The following is a 20,338-nucleotide window of genomic DNA, read 5'->3' as shown; positions in this document are numbered from 1 at the left end:
TAAATGAGAGAACTGTATTTCTATTATCAGTTATGTACAGATATATTTTTAATGTTTTTTCTATTAATATGATTCATTCAAATATGTATTTTAAATAAACATTGTTATAGATATTTTGAACAGAGGCAACTCCAGCTCATCTTCAAGGGGATTAAAGAATCAGCCACTTAGAACAGGTACAGTATTACTGTATTATTTTTAATTTTAAAGTGAAATATGTAGACACGATTATATGTAAGTACATTCAATATATTATATAATTTTATAAACAGGAATTTCTGATAGATTCAAGTCTAAAAATCAACACTACAAAGATCCAACTTCAAATCCAGTGGCTGCTTTGCCTAGATTTCATCCTGAATCTAAGTCTTCTGAAAGCCCTCAGAATATGTCTAAAACTGTAAGTATTTGTGACACTGCAGATTTAGCTCAGAGACACTGAATATATTATAAAGGTAGAATTGAGAACTGTCATAGCTATTTACCGTAAATGCCATCACAAAATATCATCTTTTGTGTTGGTGTATATTACTCCTGGGGCTTAAATCCAGGCTACTGTCCCTGAGCTTTTTTGCTTCAAGGCTGGTGCTTTACTACTTGAGCCACAACTCCACTCCACATCTCTCTTTTTTTCGGGGGGTGGTTAACTGGAGATTAGCCAGCCCAGGCTAGCTTTAAACTACAATCCTCTAATCTCAAATTCCCAAGTAGCGAGTATTATAGGCATGAGCCACTGCATTTGGCTGTCATCTTCTTTATGATGGAGTTCAACCAGCACTAAAATAATCGAACATGTTAGTCAGATAATATACTTAGGCATAGTATTGAATACTTTTAATGTGAATAAAAAGGATAAGAAGTAATTAATATTACATAATTGAATCTTTTTGTATTTTAATTGTTATTTAAATGATACATAATAATTGTACATATTTTGGGGAAGTTATGTGCATAGTATGTATAATGATTAAATCAGAGAAATTAGTATATCCGTCACCTCAGACATTTGGTACTTCCTTTTGTTGGGGACATTTAATATTTTTCCCTTTGATAGGAGAAAAATCTTTTGACACCGAGTTTAAGCAATAAATAAATATGAAATAAAACTAAAAATAACTAATTTTTTACAGGAGCTTTCAAAGAATTCATCACGAGTTGATTCGCATGATTCTTCAGTGTTTCTATTTGACTTGACCAACGATACAATACCACTCTCCCCAGGCATACCAAAAAAGCTCTTGAAAGGTTTGGTGTAGCACTTTTTCACAAAAATTGTAAAAACGAATTTAATTAATGTGCATATAGAATTGAATTTCTGGTTTGAGCTCCATAATTTCATATATTGTGAGGTAGAATAGCACTGTTCATTTCTATATTCTTTTGTGAGTGATTTGGTATACAATTTATACTTTGTACAATATTTTATTTCTTTCCATTGAGTTTCTAGTATGTTTTTTAAGCTTATTCTCACTTAGAAGTACCCACAGGCCAAAAAAAGTTCTCAGTATTCTGGGCCGGGAGTTTGGCCTAGTGGTTAAAGTGCTTGCCTAGCATGCATGAAGACCCGGGTTCAATTCCTCGGTACCACATACATAGAAAAAAGCCAGAAGTGGTGCTGAGGCTCAAGTGGTAGAGCTCTAGCCTTGAGAAAGTCCAAGAACAGTGCTCAGGCCCTGAGCTCAAGCCCAGGACTGGCAAAAAAAAAAAAAGTTCTCAGTATCCTTTCTGTAAGTTAGAAAAGTCCCTGATGCTTTAAATACTTGAAAAAATTATCAATTAGTTGGCACTGGTGGTTCATGCCTATAATTCTAGCTACTTAGGAAGCTGAATTCTGAGGGTCATTGTTCAAAGCTAGCCAGGGAAAGGAAGTCTATGAGACTCTTATGTCCAGTTAACCATCCCCAAGTTGGAAGCACAGCTTTGACTCAGAGTGGTACAGTGCTAGCCTTGAGCAAAAAAAAAATCAGGGACAGTGCCCAGGCCCTGATTTCAGCCCCAGAACTGACCAAAAAAATATCAGTTACTTGGAGGCTACTTGCCTGAGAAAAATGCATGGTTAGGGGCTGGGAGCATGGCCTAGTGGTAGTGTGCTTCCCTAGCATGCATGAAGCCCTGGGTTCGATTCCCTGGCACCACATACACAGAAAAAGCCAAAAGTGGTGCTGTGGCTCAAGTGGCAGAGCACTAGCTTTGAACAGAAAGTGTCCAAGGACAGTGCCCAGGCCCTGAGTTCAAGTCCCAGGACTGGCAAAAAAGAAAGAAAGAAAGAAAGAAAGAAAGGAAGGAAGGAAGGAAGGAAGGAAGGAAGGAAGAAAGAAAGAAAGAGAAAGAAAGGAAGGAAAGAGAGAAAGAGGGGGGGGAAGGAGGGGGAGAGAGGGAGGGAGGGAAAAGAAAAGAAAGAAAGAAAAATGCATGGTTATAGTTGCTTTCTTGAAAATCTGGTGCTTTTGTACCCAAATCAATGACAGAGCTGGAGGCATGGCTCAAGTAGTAGAATACTTGATCTTGAATTCAAACCCTAGTACCTAAAAAAAGCCAAATAAGTGATATAGGTAGGGAAAATATGATTGAAGAGTGATAGAAAACAGTGATTTCCACATGGTAAATATCTAGTATACAATACATTTGTGTAAGGAATAGTGAGATTTTCCAGTTGTAAGTTGCAGTTGTGTGTGTGTCTGGTTTTATTTTCTACTATAACGGAGTTCATTAACCTAAAATATAGTAGTATTTCTATGAAGGAATTTTATCTACTTGGAAAAAAATCCCTGTAATGAAATAAATTGCTGTTTGTTTATTAATTTTGTATATTTCATTACAAGAGGACACAAAACATTTTTATTATATAAATTGTTAGCTAAGAAGTATGTAATTTATCTAAAAGAAAACTTATGAGTGCCAAAAATATTTTTCAAGCCAAGTGTCGGTAGCTCATATCTGTCAGGAGGCTGACATCTGAAAATTACAGTTTGAAGTGAGCCCAGGCAGGAAAGTCCATGAGCAGAAGAGCTCAGGGACAGTGTCCAGATCTTGGGTTCCAGCCTTACAATTGACAAGAAAATATTCTCCCATTTTAATAGTATTTAATTTGATACTCAACTATCTAGGTAGCTAGTTAGTAAAAATAGCTAAGAACCAAAATAAATGTGCAGACAAATTAGTTATCTTAAGTCTAATCTTTAAAAATATTAATCCAAACTTTTCCATAAAGAGTAGGTAAGGTACAATGGAATTCTATGCCTCCATCAGAAAGAACAACATCGCACCATTTGTAAGGAAATGGGAAGACTCGGAAAAAAGCATATTAAGTGAATTAAGGCAGACCCAAAGGAACATAGGCTCATCTCTGTAATGATTAGTACACATCTAGAATTATCCTAGCAGAGGATTACAATAGCTCAAACCCTAGAATAAATATTTTGTTTGGATCGTCGTGGGGCTTGGACTCTGGGCCTGAGCGTTGTCCCTGAGCTATTCAGCTTGAGGCTCCTGCTCTACCCCTTGAATCTTGAATAAATACTTCTTTACATGCTTTAAATGTACTTAGATATCAAAATATTAATTTCTAGGAGTTTACCTTGAGTATTCTTTGTGCGTTCATCTGATTTTTCCTTTTTTATTTTTTCTTTCTACCTTTTTGTTTATATCTGTTCATATGTTTCTTTGGGCAGGTGGTAAAATAACTTCCTAATATGTTCAACAGAGCCCTGATATTAAACTCCAGTAATACCAAAAAAGTGAAAGTATCTTTATGATTTTCTTACTTAAAATTTAATTCAAGAGGGCCAGGAGTTTGGCCTAGTAGTAGAGTGCTTGCCTAGCATGCATGAAGACCCTAGTTTGAGTCCTCAAAACCACATACATAGAAAAAAGCTGGAAGTGGTGCTGTGGCTCAATCGGTAGAGTTTTAGCCTTCAGGAAACCCAAGGACAGTGCTTAGGCCCTGAGTTCAAGCCCCAAGACTGGCAAAAAAATTTTACTTCATGAATTTTTTCAAATAAATACAGTACATAGAAGCTACTTGCATAGTTTCTAACTCTTGATTACATAAGTTTTCATCCTTTTTACTGTTTATATTATAGGATAATTCAATTATTTTATAATAAATTTAGCTGCAAAATAAATTTTAAATGCACTGCCATTTTAGTAGTAGTTTAACATAGTAATATTCTACTCAATAATATTTATAAATATATTTTCCATTATTTAATTCTTTGTAGGTATGGATCAAACTTCATTTGGAATAACCCAGCTCCCTGCTTCTAATGTGAACAGTATTAATCCACCAAAGCCAAAAACCAGTCAAAATGTTTCTGAAACAAATATTTCCTTGACATCACCTTCAAAGAACTTTACTTCTGAAGCATCTTCCCAGATTGTAGTAACAACAGGTAAATATGAAATGTGGTATAGAAAAATGCATTACTTACACATAAATTTTAGGTATTGTGATAGATTCAAAAACTATTATTAGTGGTTGCTTAAGGTTTAAAACAGGGGACTTTTACTTTCATTTTACATGAAAGTATTTAATTCATTTTAGGTTCAAATACCTCATCTGAATCTAAAAATGGAGCTCCTTTTCTAAAATCTTGTCCAAAATGCAATGTTCAGTTCAGACATTTGGATGCTCTGAAATCCCACATGAAGGTAAAACTTTTTCTCCTTGCTTGCTTGCTTCCTTCCTTCCTTCCTTCCTTCCTTCCTTCCTTCCTTCCTTCCTTTTCTCTTCCTCTCCCCCCTTTCTCTTTCTCTCCTCTCTCTCTCCCCCTCTCTCTCTTTCCCTCTCCCTCTCTCCCTCCCTCCCTTTCTTGCTTTTTTCTTTCTTTCTTTCTTTTCTTGAGGCTTGAATTCCAGGTTTTGATACTGTCCCTGAGCTCTTCTTGCTCACGTGCTAGCACCTACCACTTTGAGCTGAGCCATAGTGCCACTTCCGGTTTTCTGGTGGTTTAATGGAGATAAACATCTCACTGACTATCCTGTACAGGCTAGTTTCCAACCATGATCCTCAGATCCCAGCCTCCTGAGTAGCTAGGATTACAGCCACTAGCACCTTGCTTAAACTTTCTTTTTTCAAAATTTAATATTTGAGCCAGGCTGAAGGCTCATGTCTATAATCCTAGCTACTTAGGAGGCTGAGATCTGAGGATCATAGTTTGAAAGGCCCATGAAACTCTTATCTCTAATGAATTACCCAAAACTGAAGTGGAGCTATGACTCAAGTGATAGAGTGGGAGAGCACTAGCCTTGAACTAGCTGTCCCTTGAAACTCAGGAACTGTACCAAGGCCCTGAGTTCAAGCCCCAGGATAGCAAAATAATTTTTTATATTTGAAAATGTTTTACAAATCCCTAAAAATATTAATGATTAATGAATCTGTTGCTGTGTCCAAGTATGTAGATAATAAATCTTCTCATGTATGGAACTTGTATAAATATAAATTTATACATGTAATGATTATCTTTATATAAGATTTAAAAATTCTTTCTAATAATGCAATTATTTTTTGCCAATCTTGTAGCTTGAACTCAGGGCCTGGGCACTGTTCCTGAGCTTTTGTTTGTTTGTTTGTTTGTTTTCTGTTGTGGGGCTTGAACCCTGGGCCTGGCCACTGTCCCCGACTCTTCATTTCAAGGCTACCACTCTATCCCTTGAGCCACAGGGCCACTTCTGGTTTTCTAGTGGTTAATTGGAGATAAGAAGCTCATGGTCTTTAGTGCCTGGGATTGCTTTGAACTCAGATCTCATCCTCCTGAGTAGCTAGAATTATAGGTGTGAGACACCAAACCAGCTTTGCCCCTGAGCCTTTTACTCAAGGCTAGCACTCTACCACTTGAGACATAGTACCACTTCTGGATTTTTCTGTTTATGTGCTACTGAGAAACTGAACCCAAGTCTTCATGCATACTAGGGAAACACGCTACCACTAAACCACATTCCTAGCCCCCAGTCCTGAAATTTTAAAAATTAAGTTTGTTATACTTACTGTGGTACGTACATTTCAACTGTGAATGTAAGTAATACATTTAATCAGAATGTTGTTGACTAAGTAATGCTATTCTTCAAACGTCTAAAGCAGGAATTTTTTCATTTTTCAGCTTGGTGAGAATGGGCATGATTGCTTAGCCATTGTGCACATTGACCACTGTGTCCTACGGCTTCCCAAAGGCATCCCACATACCTGTCTGGATCCTAGATTGCAGATGGCATGAGCTCAGAGACATGATCAACCACTAAAAAATTGTCTCCAAGGTCCCTTAAGGCAACCCGTATAAGCAATATAACCCATATAAGCATACATTACTTAGGAGGCTTCTTTATGCAGTCAGGGCAGACTCTCAATTTATTATTTTATTATTATTGTAAAAAAAAAGGTGATGTACAGAGGGGTTGCAGTTATGTAAGTCAGGAAATAAGTACATTTCTTTTTGAACAGTGTTACTCCTCCCTCATTTTCTCCCAGTTTTCCCCTCCCAAAACCATTGCCCCCAGCTCAATTTAATTTTAAGTTATTCTTTAAGATAATCCATATTGGGCTGGAAATTTGGCTTAGGTGGTAGAGTACTTGCATACCAAGCACAAAGTACTGAGTTCAAACCCCAGTCTCACCCACAGCAAAGTGTTTATTGTTGGCAATTTTTAGAATTTATAGGGAAAGATGCTAATGTTTGGTGAATATATTTCCAGGTATATTTTCAAACACAGTTTTACATAGTCTGGCCCTATTTATAAACAGAATTCATTTTCATTTACTGATCTTTGGAGAAGATATAAATAAGGCTTACTTTTTCTTTTTTTTCAGCATTGTTGCCCAGAAATGGTAAATAACTTCCTGGGAACTTGTAATATAGAACGTAGTGCTGACAAAGATGATGCTGGTTCCGAGAAAGGAAAATTGATCATGGTAGTTAATGATTTTTATTATGGGAAACATGAAGGAGACATTAAGGAAGAACTGAAGACTCATACAAACTTTAAATGTTTCAGTTGTTTGAAAGTACTTAAAAGTAATATTAGGTATGTAAATATGTATTCATTTGAAAATATATTACAAGTTACATATGATCTCTTAATATCATATCTAGTTTTCTTTGCCAACCTAGGTCAGCAGTCTTGACACTTGCTACTAAGAAGGGATGGGCACCTGTGGCTCATGTGTGTAACCCTAGCTATTCAGGGCTGAGATTTAGGACGTTGATCTGAAGCCAGCCCAGGCAGGAAAGTCCATGAGACTCCAATTAACTATGAAAAAAGCCAAAAGTGATGCTGTGGTTCACATGGTAGAGCTCTAGCCTTGAGTAACATGTTCAGGGGTCAACACACACATACATATAAAAAAGATAGGTTATATTATGATGAAAAACTTTCTGTCCTCATATTTTTATACTTCAACATCTTAATGAAGTTGTGTTTTTTTCAGGTACCTTTTCAAAATATTTTTTCTTATCTTTGAAGTAGTTATATAAAGGAATTGTTATTCAACAAAGCAGCTAAAGATGAAATATATTTTGATAGGAAAATTATTTCTTTTCCCTACATTTATCCTTGAGCTAGAAGTTTAGAGAAGATATTTTTTTCCTAGTTGATTTTGAATCCTACACTTGTTTATGTTACAAGAAATACAGTATAGTATATATATATATTATATCTAATCTCTAGTTTGACATCTCTCATACTATATCTTTTTTTTGCCAGTCCTGGGCTTGAGCTCAGGGCCTGAGCACTGTCCTTGGACTTTCTCAAGGCTAGAGCTCTACCACTTGAGCCTCAGCACCACTTCCGGCTTTTTTCTGTGTATGTGGTACTGAGAAATTGAACCCTGGTCTTCATGCATGCTAGGCAAGCACTTTAACCACTAGGCAAAACTCCCGTCTCTCATACTATATCTTATGTAGTGCTCAAATTTTTCAGTGCAAGTTTATATTTTTAAGCATATTAATTTGCAGAGAAAGTGATTTTTGTTTTGTAATCTTCTTTGGAGAGCTTCAAGTTCTATGCATTATCTTCCTTGTTTTTATAATTTTATACATTTTAAAACCCAAATGTAACTGGTGGCTTATACTTGTAACCCTAGCTACTAAGGAGGCTGAGATCTAAGGATAATGGGGCAAAGCAAGCCTGGTCAGGAATGTCCGTGAGTTTCCTTTCTTTAATTAACTAACAAGAAAAGCCAGAAGTGAAACTGTGCTTCAAATAGTAAAATGGTATATCTATTAAAGTGCTTATCTAGGTTGTGTTAACAGTCCATTTCAGTATTTTTTCTTTAGATTCTCATAATAAATTATTTTAAGTAGTCGATCTAATCTTAAAACTATTGTGTTGAACCTGGGGGCCAGGGGCTCATGCCTGCAGTCCTAGCTGCTTAGGAAGATGAGATATGAGGACTGTGGTTTGAAGCCAACCCTGCTCAAGAAAGTCTGTGAGAACCTTATCTCCAATAAACTTCTCAATAAAACTCAGAAGCAGAGCTATAGCTCAAGTGGTAGAGCGGGGTAGGGGAAAAGCTTAGGGACAGAGTTCAGGAACAGAACAAAAAAATATTATGTTAGCTGAATAACTTTACTTTGAAATTTAGCCCCAAGTATCTCTTCAAAGTAGGCATACTCATTTCTATGTATTCTGTGCTATTGAAGGTCATAAGCCCTTCTCATAAGAAGCTTTTTGGTGATCTTGAGATAGACAGTACTACAAAGGGGAAGTCTGCAAAGAAAAGTATTTTCTGTATTACTCAGATTTTTCCATTACTGAGACAAAACCTGAGAAAAACAGTTTTAAAGAAGGAAAGATTGTTTTTTGTCTCAACGATTTCAGAGGTTTCAGTATAGACTCATCTGGCTCCATTGATTTTAGGTGTATATTAAGGCAAAAACATTATAGAAGGGGATGGTAGAAGAAAGCTGTTCGTCTCATGGCAGCCAGGAAGCAGTGAAGAAGATAGGAAGGGACTGAAGACAAGATCTATTTTTCCATGGTTCATCCCAATAATCAACTTCCTCAAAGGAGGTCCTACCTCCCCATAATGATGTCATATTGTGAATCCACCGAGAGATTAATTCATTGATTAGGTCAGAGCTCTCGATCCATCAACTAGCATACAAGCCCTCAACATATGAGCCTTTGGGGGACATCTGAGATTCAAATCCTACCAGTTTTTAACGACAGAAAACCAAAATCATTAAAAGACAAGAAAAGATGTAAGTATAGGCACTTACATTGTTATTACATCAATTTGAAAGCAAGTCATGTGTGTGTGTATGTGTGTGTGTATTTTCAAGCCTTTTAAAGATTTCTTTCATGACACTATACCAACTATAGTAATAGTTTCCTTCTTCTCAATATTTTATTTTGAAATTTAAATAGTGTTTTATGTGTGGAAAATGCCTACTGTTTTTGTATTCACCAAAACTGAAAATACAAAGATTAAAGAAGATGTTTATTGAACCACTTAACAAAACCAAATTCTTTCTTCATTTTTTTAGTTTTTTTTTTTTTTTTTGCCAGTCCTGGAGCTTGAACTCTGGGGCTGGGATTGTCTGTGAAGTCCTTTTGCTTGAGGCTAGCACTCTACAACTTGAGCCACAACACCACTTCTGGATTTTTGGCTTTTTCTGTGATTAATTGGAGATAAGAATCTCACAGACTTTCCTCTCTAGGCTGGCTTTGAACCATGGTCCTCAGATCTCAACTTCCTGAGTACCTAGGATTACAGGCGTGAGCCTCCAGTGCCCAGGTAAAAAACAGTTTCTTTAAGATGCATACTTTTTTTTAGGTAGGATGTTGCTGTTTACCCAGACTGGCCCCAAACTTTTCTGCTTCAGATACCCAATTAACCAGGTATACAGGCAAATGCCAACATTCCCAGCCGATATGTACTTTTCTTGAGGGCTTTAAGGCCATAGAGAAATTATTTTGAGTAGCCATCCTACAATTACATTTTTAAACTTTAGGGTTATAAATATGAATTTTTGCAACTGTTGACAATCATTTATAGGTTTATGAACCACATGAAACACCACTTGGAACTTGAGAAGCAGAACAATGAGAGCTGGGAAAACCACACCACCTGCCAGCACTGCTACCGGCAGTTTCCCACACCCTTCCAGCTGCAATGCCACATCGAGAGTACACACACTCCCCATGAGTTTTCTAGTAAGTGGCAATTGGATTGAAGTCGTGAACATTATTGAGTTTAATCACCTGACTTTAAGGGAACCAAAGGATTCTGTACTTGTGGCACTGTGGTGTGGACAAGTGGTAGAGTGCTTGCCTAGCATGCCTCCTAAGCCCTCAGTCCAATTCCTTGGTACCACATACAGAGAAAAAGACAGAAGTGGAGCTGTGCCTCAAGTAGTAGAGTGCTAACCTTGAGAAAGCTCAAGGACAGTACCGGGGCCCTGAGTTCCAGCCTCAGGACTGGCAAAAAAAAAAAAGAAATAGAACTGATAATTTGATGGCAAAACTGAATATCAAGTTTTAATTCCTACAAACTTAAAATTTTTTACTAACATTAAAACACTTCTTGTAAATAATTCATTACTTGGCATAACTCTTACATTATGTGTAAGGATCTGAATTGGAATACTTGGATCCTGTGATTTACAAATTTAAAATCAGTGCCTTGATTTACACTTTAATACAAAAGGTAACTATAGTGATACTTAACACAGTCTTGGAACTGTACAGAGCTTGGGTTCAAATTCCACCTCTGATTCCTAATACAGCCGGGTGAAACACAGAAAGATTGTTACTTAATCTTTCTGTGCTTCTGTTTCCTTATTTGAAAAAAAATGGGGGAAGGTTGCGGGAAGAAGATGTTAAGAGAAATAAATAAGTTCAACAATATCCTAACTAGTTTTCTACCATTGAGTTATATCCACAGCCTCTTGAAACCATGTTAGAAAGTAAGCATAGATTGAATTGTTGGAACTTTCCTTACTACAACTACTATTCCTATTATACTTTTGTTGTCTTAGAGTTATACCGATTGCATCCTTTTTATGCATACAGTCTTAAAATGTTGTATTGTGTTTTGTCCACTTTTCAGCTATTTGCAAAATCTGTGAATTGTCATTTGAAACAGAGCATATTCTTTTACAACATATGAAGGACACTCATAAACCTGGTGAAATGCCATATATTTGCCAGGTAAACAGACCTTTTATTGTATACTTAGGCATTTGTCTATTTTTCATGTGCCATGAAATAGTTTTATTCTTTTTATTTTTCACTATTGGCCTTGCAGGCTGTGTTTGCTGACCCTTGTTCTAAGGAAGTACCCCTCTGGAAAAAGACAAACGTATAGGCCTATCCTCTAGGGAAGAATGGAACTATGCAAGGGAAATGGGACACGTTTTTGTAGAGACCCAAAATAATTGCTTTGGGGCCAGTGTTTCTAATACTTCAAGTAACTGCCAATTCTAGGAAATAATATAAAATCGCCTTTAAAATCTGAAAAAGATGTTATTCTTCCATACATAGCAAGACAAGCAATACAAAATGGGAGCTATCAGCTTGACAATTAAAGTCAAGATAGTGTGTAGCAGATTTGAAAAGAAGTGAGTCTATCTATGGTTTACATTACCCCAAAAGTATATCTTTATTACTTGTAGTAATAAGACTTGAGTATCTACCTGGCAGAATGTTCTTGTAACTAAATGACCAATCATTATTAATTTGGTATAATTACATACAAGTCATAAAAGTTTCAAGTTAAACTAAACTGTCTTTATATTTCTAGGTTTGCCAGTTTAGATCATCAATATTTTCTGATGTAGAAACTCATTTTCGATTAGTCCATGAAAACACTAAGAACTTGCTATGTCCATTTTGCCTCAAAGTTAGTAAAATGGCAACATCCTTCATGAATCATTACATGAAGCATCAGGTGAGACTGAGCATTTCTTATTTGTTCATGTCATCTTATTTTTAAAAATACAAATACATAATTAGAACATTGGTTAAATTTGTTCTAGGCCAAAGTAGTAATGATTAATTTGTAATAGTTTATACTCAGTTATTTGTAAAACTACCATTTTTTACTTGCCTGCTTTCTGATAATGCTGGAACCCATAAATAGTAAAAAATTCTAAAAGATAGCTAGAAATAGGAGCCCTAGAGTACAAGGAAAGGGAAGTAAAGTGAAGTATTTTTGCTGGATATTTTGATGCCTAAAAGTGATGCGAATGATTTTGCAAGTGCTTCTCAAGAGCAGGGAGCTGGGTGCCAGTCATTCACATTTGCAATCCTAGCCACTCAGGAGGTTGAGATCTAGAGGACTGCAGTTTGTGGCAAGCCTGGGCATAAAAATCTGCAGGACTTCATTTCTCTATTTTTTTTTGGCCAGACCTGGGGCTTGAACTCAGGGCCTGGGCAACATCCCTGAACTTCTTTTTTGTTCAAGGCTAGTACTCTATCACTTGAGCTGTCTTTTTCTGTTTAGATGTTACTGAAGAATCGAACCCAGGGCTTCATGCATGTTAGGAAAGCACTCTACCACTAAACCACATTCCCAGCCTGGACTCTATTTTCAAAGTAACCTGCCAAAAATAAGGCTGTAGGAGACCCTCAAGTGGTAGAGCTCCAGCCAAGCTAGCAATCACACTCAGCAAGTGAGAGGCCCTGAGTTCAAACCCTAGTACCAGCCAGAGAGAGAGGGGAGGGAAGTAGGTAAGAAGGGAGGGAGCGAAAGAGGGCGAGGAGAGGAGAGGAGAGGAGAGGAGAGGAGAGGAGAGGAGAGGAGGAGGAAAAAGGATGTTTGAACTGAGAACTGCTGAAGCTCATGTTGAAGACTTTATTTTATTTTGCCATCCTGGGGCTTGAACTTGGGACCTCAGAACTGTCTCTCTCTAAGCTTTTAAAGTTACACTTCTGGCTTTTTGGTGGGTTAAGAAATAAGAATCTCATGAACTTTCCTACCTGGGATGGCTTCAAACTGTGATCCTTAGATCTCAGTCACTGGAGAAGCTAGAATCACAGGCATGAGCAACCAGTGCTTGGCCAAGTTTGAAGACTATAACCTTTTGTTTTCTTCTTCTTCTTTAAGCCTTAATTCCACTTAATCTACTTTCAATCATGAGGAGGCACATATATGTCCTCATTAATGCAGAAAAAATGGTGTCTTGCATGAGCTGGTAACAGGAAACAGCACTGAAACTTACTTTACAAGATATGTGAACTACGGCAGAGAAATATATTTAGGTTTTAAACTTATTTCCTGCATGGTTTTGCCAGTTCAGCTATGTAATGTTCAGGGTGCCAGGATTAACGCTTGTACCTTTTCCTTGAAGTCTGATTTTTTTTTTTGCGTACTGAAACAATTAGACTACCCTTTAACCTGAAAACTTTCATGAAACAGTGAACCTGGTCTTGAGGATGTAAAAGAACAAAAGTAGGATCAATGGACTTAGTGAATATCGTTGTTTAATCTAATTTTGCCTCCTTGCTCATCAGCTCATTAAATTTTCTTATTATTGAATGCACTGTACATGTCCAGTTTAGCCAAAACTGATGTTAACATGGCTTTTGGCTACAATCATTAGATACTCATGAAATCAGATTAAAGTTGCTAATTAGAAAAAAAGAACATAAAAGCCAATTTTTCTGGTATATTCAAGATCACCGCTGCTGTCATTGGATTGGTACCAACATTTTTCAAATCTAGGCCTATCTCACTCTTAGGAAACTCTGGTTAAGCTAGTGGCAAATACCCATAATCCTACCAAGCAAAAGACTGAGATGTGTGGCTAGGAGTTTGGCCTAGTGCTAGAGTGCTTGCCTAACATGCACAAAGACCCAAGTTTGATTTCTCAGTATCACATACACAGAAAAATCCAAGTGGTATTGTGGTTCAAGTGGTAGCCTTTGAATAAGTTCAAGCCCCAGGACTGGCAAAAAAGGCTGAGATCTGAGGATTGCTGTTCAAAGCCAGTCTGGGCAGTTAAGTCCATGAGTCTCTTATCTCTAATTAAGTACCAAAAATATTCTGAAGTAGAGCCTGTGACTCAAGTGGTATAGTGCTAGCATTGAGCAAAAATTCCCAAGGACAGCACCCAGGCTCTGAGTTCAAGCCCCAAGACATGCATAAAAAATAATGGGGGCCAGGCGCAGTGGCCTGTGCCTATAATCCTATCTACTCAGGAGGCTGAGATCTGAAGATCAAGGTTCAAAGCCCACCCAGACACAAAAGGACCTGAGACTCTTACCTCTGAGTAACCACCAGAAAACTGGAATTGGCCCTGTGGCTCAAGTAGCCTTGAACTGAATAGCTCAGGGACAACACCCAGGCCCAGAGTTTAAGCGTCATGACCAACAAAAAGAAAAAGAAAAGTGAAGTGGCTCTGTGGCTCAAAGTGGTAGAGCACTAGCCTTGAGCAAAAGTAGCTCAGGGATAGTGCCAGTCTGAGTTCAAGAAGTGTTGGAGGCGTGGCTCATTTGGTAGAACATCAGCCAAAGAGTGAAAGTGTCAGGTACCAAGTTCAAGTCCCAATTTGGGACCTGCCCCCCAAAAAAGGAAAGGAAAGAAAAATGAAAGATGTCTTAAATGCCATTAGATCCTTAATAGCCAAGAAATTATAATACACTCATCACTTGCCCTATGAAAGCCAGTAATGTTTGATATGCACTGTTTTTCTTAATATTTACCACCACCTTATGATTAGATATGTGATTGTTTCCATTTATAGATGAAGAAACAAAGCCTTATAGAGTGATTTGAAGAAACAAAGCATTATAGAGTGATTTGCCCAATATCACATTGTCTAACAAAAATGGCAGAGCCAAAAATTGACTTAAAGCCCAAGCTTATGCCATAGTATCACATTAACTTCATACAGAAATTATATATTTCATTGCCTTTGAACATTTTTTAACTTGTCTAAACAATATAGTATGCCTGTCAAAAATTTCAACACCGGTAACTTTCTCTACTCTTGGAACAAATCACTGTTCCTTCCTTCCTTCCTTCCTTCCATTCTTTCTTTCTTTCTTTTTTTCTTTTTCGTCGGTCATGGGGCTTGAACCCTGGGCCTAGGCACAATCCCTGAACTATTCATCACAAGGCTACCACTCTACCACTTTGAGCCACCACTTTTGGTTTTCTGGTGGTTAATTGGAGATAAGAGTCTCATGGACTTTTGTGCCTAGGCTGGCTTTCAACCACAATCCTCAGATCTCAGCCTCCTGAGTAGCTAGGGTTAAAGGCATGAGCCACAGTTGCCCAGCTTTGTCCTTGAACTTTCTTTTTTGCCAGTCCTAGGGCTTGAACTCAGGGCCTGAGCACTGTCCTTGGGTTTTTCTCAAGGCTAGAACTCTACCATTTGAGCCATAGCACCATTTCCAGCCTTTTCTATATATATGATACCGAGGAATTCATGCATGCTAGGCAAGCACCCTACCAGTAGGCAGAACTCCTGGCCATGTCCTTGAGCTTTCTTAAAGCTTCTGCTCTACTACTTGAACCACAGTATCACTTCTGGCCAAATCTCTGTTTCTTTGATAGAACTTTAGAAATGTACTCTATCATCATTATTCTTAGCATACTATAAACATATGTGCATAAAATAGATACTTGAATATGTCTAATTAAAGGAATAGATTACTATTCCGTACTGGGACTTTACCTAAATCTCACTGAATGAAACAGCACTGAATGAAATGCCTTCTGCTCATGTATACCTGAGTCTCTTGCTGTCTGACTTGCTATTTATTCAACAAATATTATTGAGCCTAGTATATACCAGGGACCATGTTAGGAATTGAGGATACAGAAATGAAAAAAAGTATAAAGTTTGTACCCTCTGGAAGTTGCTCTATGGTGGAGGAAAATAATAAATGTATGTGTCTATATCTAGTGTCTGAAGGTATGTTGTGTGTGTTTGTGTGCACATGTGCTCAACTAATAGTAAATACAATGAGAAGAAAATACAAGTAGATAATGAGTTCCAAGGTTTAGGCTAAGTATTGGGGTGTGTGTGTGTGTGTGTGTGTGTGTGTATCTATATCTATATCTATATCTATATAGATACGAAATGGTTAAAGAATCCTCTACAAAGATATAAGGTAATGTGGCTATCTGGGAAGGATTGTTTCAGGCAGAGAGCACAGTAACTAGGGAGTGAGGTGGGCATAAACATAGGATATTAGAGCAAGGATACCAGTGTGACTGAAGCATACTTCTATAAGTAGAAGTAGAAGGAAAATTAGTAGATCAGGTTCAGCAATATAAGGAAAACCAGATCATGTAGATCATTGAAAGAAAATTCAGGATTCTGCTATATACACTATAGAAAGCCACTGGAGAGGTTAAGCATGGAAAGACCTACAATGTTTTTAAAGATCATATCCATGTGGAAAAATGGCTATAGGAAAATAAAAGGTGGAAACAGGAAGAAGACCAGAATTTATTGCCAGAGTCCATATGACTGGCATGATAACAATTGTTGGAGGTGATGAGAAATGGAAATACTATATTATTATAAAATGTCAACGATGAGGTTCTCTTTTTGATTTTGGTGCTGGTCTTGGGATTTGAACTCAAGGAATGGGTGCTGTTTCTGAACTTTTGGCTCCAGGCTAGTGCTTGAGCCATTGCCCCACTTCCACTTTTTTTTTTTGCTTGTTGGAGTTTCATGGACTTTCCAGCCAAGGCTGGCTTTGAACCATGCTCTTCAGACGTCAAACTGATAAGTAGCTGAGATTACAGGCATGAGCCACTGGTGCCTGGCAGAGTTTTAATGAGTTGAATATATGGTATAAGAGTAAGAAGAAATAAGTGTGCTGAGGTATTTTTTGTTCTGAACAATTACAAAAGGATCAGAAATTATTTGAAAGGAACCAGTGATGAGTTGACTATAGGCTGTAATATAAAGAATTAAGATTAACTACAAGTTATTTTGGCGGGAGGCAGTCCTTGGGCTTGAACTAAGGGCCTGGGCACTCTCCTTGAGCTTCTTTAAGATTAGCACTCTACTACTTCAGTCACAGTGCCACTTTCAGCTTTTTTTGCCAGTCCTGGGCTTGAGCCTAAGCACGGTCCTTGGGTTTTCTCAAGGCTAGAGCTCTACCACTTGAGCCTCAGCACCACGTCTGGATTTTTTTCTATGTATGTGGTACTGAGGAATCAAACCTGGGTCTCCATGCATGCTAGGCAAGCACTCTACCACTAGGCCACACTCCCAGCCCACTTTCAGCTTTTTCTGTTTATGTAGAACTGAGGAATTGAACCCAGGGCTTCATGGATGCTAGGCAAGTACTCTACCATTAAGCCATATTCTTAGCATAAATGGGGAATTTTTCTGGTTGTCTTATTACCTTACTGATTGTGCCTTGCTTGAGTTTTCCCCTTCTTTTCTACTGTCTCTTGAGAAAATCCAGATGAATATTTTTGTTGAATATGCCCATTATATGATCCAATGAAGCATACTTCTAAAAGAGTTTGAAGATGGAACTATTCTAGTCGAACAAACAAATGGTATTTATACTGTGTATTGCTTTGAACTTTATCAAGAATTTTTATCTGGCTGTGTGCCAGTAATTTCATTTTAGTTTTGCAAAATGATTGTATCTTTTAAGGAAATATATGTGATTATGGAGATGTAGCCTGAAGGAAAATATTCTTTTGTATTATGTTCTAAATTATTTGCATATAAATATATTTTAACTAATGAGAAAATGAACATATAAAGATTTAAATTAACAATATGTAGTAGAAAGAACACTAACCAGCTATAGCAAGGGACACATTTTTCTTTTTCTTTCTCTTTCTTTCTTTTTTTTGTTGTCAATCACGGGGCTTGAATTCTGGGCCTTGGTGTTGTCCCTGAGCTCTTCAGCTCAAGGCTACTGCCCTATCCCTTGAGTCACAGCTCCACCTCTGGTTTTCTGGTGGTTAATTGGAGATTAGAATCTCACTGGCTGGCTTTGAACAGTGATCCTCAGATCTCAGCCTCCTGAGTAGCTAGGATTATAGGCGTGAGACACCGTGCCCAGCAAAGCACACATTTTTCTGAGGACCAACTTTCTATTGGTAAAATAGTAATAGGACAAGATTTCAGGAGGGGTTTGTCAAACAGATTGAGAAAAGTTCTCACTTACATATCAATACTGCTCAATATTCTAACTACTAGCCACATGTGTCTAATTAAAGTTAGACTAATTAAAGCAACTTTTTTGTGCCAGTACTGGGGCTTGAAGTCAGAGCCCTCAAGCTATCATTTAACTTGTTCACACAAAGTTGGCATTCTACCACTTGAGCCACAGCTTCACTTTCAGCTTTTTTGTTGTTGTTGTTAATTGGAGATAAGAATCTCATGGACTTTCCTGCCTGGGCTGTGTTCAAACATTGATCCTTCTGTCTCGGTTTCCTGAATAGCTAGGATCACATGCTTGAGCCATTGGCAACAACCCTAAATAAAAATATTAAATCAGCTTCTCAGTTGCACTTGTTACAAAGCACTCTGTACATGTGACTAGTAGGTAACATGATGGAAGTGTAGCTTTGGAAAATTATTATTGTGTAACATTCTATTGGATAAAACTGCTTTATGTAATAAGTTTTCTTGAGAGTGTCTGATAGGTTTGTTTGTATAAAGTTTATCCTACTGAATTGTAAACCAAATGAAAATAGCAAAAATTTATATATAAAGAATTTCATTTTTCTAAGGATAAAAATATAATGAGAAGGGGCTGGGAGTTTGTCCTAGTGGTAGAGTGCTTGCCTAGCATGCACGAAGACCCGAGTTCTATTCCTCAGTAACCACATGCATAGAAAAAACCTGGAAGTGGTGCTGAGGCTCAAGTGGTAGAGCTCTAGCCTTGAGAAAGTCCTAGGACAGTGCTCAGGCCCTGAGCTCAAGCCCAGGACTGGCAAAAAAATATATATATATATATATATACGTATATATATAATGAGAAGGGATATCAATGTGTGAGAAGTAATACACCTACTATCTGGCAAATATAACTATAATCCCTCTGTACATTATAATAAAAATGTGACTGCAATATCATGTGTTTGAATAGTTTTAACGGAAGATATTTTATATTACAGTTGGTATAGTACTTTTTATATTCTATTCTAATTGATATAATTTTCATATTGTATGCTTATATAGTAATAAGTCATTTGAAAACTCAACTACTATTTGAAAACTCAACTACTATTTCAAAACCATTCTTTTTCAAATGAATTTATGGCTGGGCAACAGTAGCTCATGTCTGTAATAGCTATTGAGGAGGCTGAAATCTGAGAATTGCAGTTCAGAGCCAACCAGGAATGTCTGTGAGACTCATCTCCAATTAATCACCAAAAAGCCAGAAGTAGAGCTGTGGCTCAAGTGGTAGAGCTCTAGCCTTGAGGGAAAAAAGCTCAGAGTGGCCAGACCCCAAGTTGAAGCCTCAGAACTGGCAAAAATAGTTAAGGCTCTTGCCTAGACTATATGAAACCCTGTTTGACTTCCCAGCACAGCAAAAAAAGAAGAGGGCCATGGAGAAATGCATAAAGGAAAGGAAGGGAAGTAAAGAAAAAAAGGAAGGAAGGAAGTGAAGAGGGGGTATGGAGGGAGGGAAGAAAAAAAGGAAATGGCTTTTTCCTATATTATTTCTGAGATGTGATTTTATACTTTCCTGACTAGGCTGTCTTTGAACCATAACACTCCAGATATCAGCCTCCTGAGTAGCTGGGAATATAGGCCTGAGCCACTGGTTACTAGCAAATTTTCTGAATTATGTAAGAGTTTTTATTATTCTGAATTAAGAATAATTTCATGCCATAGGATCTGTGGTGGGAGAAGTTAATTAGTTCTAGAGCATGGTGGCATACACTGGAGATTGGTGCACTCAGGACACTGACACAGGAGGATATCAAATTCAAGGTCTACATAATGGGACTGCATAGTGAATTTGAGACCAGTTTTAGCTACACATACATAGTAAGTTTTTGTGTCAAAAAAACAAAAACAAGAAGTTACTTAATATATCATTTCTAATTTTTCTGTAAACAGAAAAAAGGAGTTCATCGTTGTGTGAAATGCAGACTGCAGTTTTTGACTTACAAAGAGAAAATAGAGCACAAGGCACAGCACTGTACATTTATGAAGCCTAAGGAACTTGAAGGATTGCCTCCGGGAACAAAAGTATGTATTATATTTGATGACAATATAATTACCTTACTATTGTCATATAGCATTAAGTTTTTAGTGTGCGTTTTCAATCATCTTATTTTATTCATGCAGTAATCTCATAAGAGAAACAAGGTATGTGTTATTCCTGTATTAGAGATGAGGATTACATACTTTCCTTACTCAAGCCCATACAGGCAGGAAGAGATACCATTGGAATTTAA

At 37.4% G+C, this 20,338-nt stretch overlaps 1 protein-coding gene across 1 annotated transcript in view; it reads left to right on the top strand.

Annotated features, from left to right (window-relative positions):
- The window catches only part of Znf280c (zinc finger protein 280C), a 50,154-nt gene that overhangs the window by 16,736 nt on the left and 13,080 nt on the right, over positions 1-20,338 (top strand). The window contains exons 5-14 of the mRNA XM_090326014.1: positions 111-176; positions 273-400; positions 1,131-1,245; positions 4,221-4,391; positions 4,544-4,650; positions 6,803-7,017; positions 9,992-10,149; positions 11,045-11,145; positions 11,738-11,884; positions 19,998-20,129. Coding sequence (XP_090182140.1) covers positions 111-176; positions 273-400; positions 1,131-1,245; positions 4,221-4,391; positions 4,544-4,650; positions 6,803-7,017; positions 9,992-10,149; positions 11,045-11,145; positions 11,738-11,884; positions 19,998-20,129 — 1,340 coding nt within the window. The remainder of the gene's footprint in view (positions 1-110; positions 177-272; positions 401-1,130; positions 1,246-4,220; positions 4,392-4,543; positions 4,651-6,802; positions 7,018-9,991; positions 10,150-11,044; positions 11,146-11,737; positions 11,885-19,997; positions 20,130-20,338) is intronic.

The sequence above is a fragment of the Megascapheus bottae genome, chromosome X (assembly GCF_031878675.1).
Source record: "Megascapheus bottae isolate mThoBot1 chromosome X, mThoBot2.hap1, whole genome shotgun sequence".
Lineage (NCBI taxonomy): Eukaryota > Metazoa > Chordata > Mammalia > Rodentia > Geomyidae > Megascapheus > Megascapheus bottae.
Note: the sequence above shows the minus strand (reverse complement) of the source record. Positions and strands in the feature narration are given on the sequence as shown.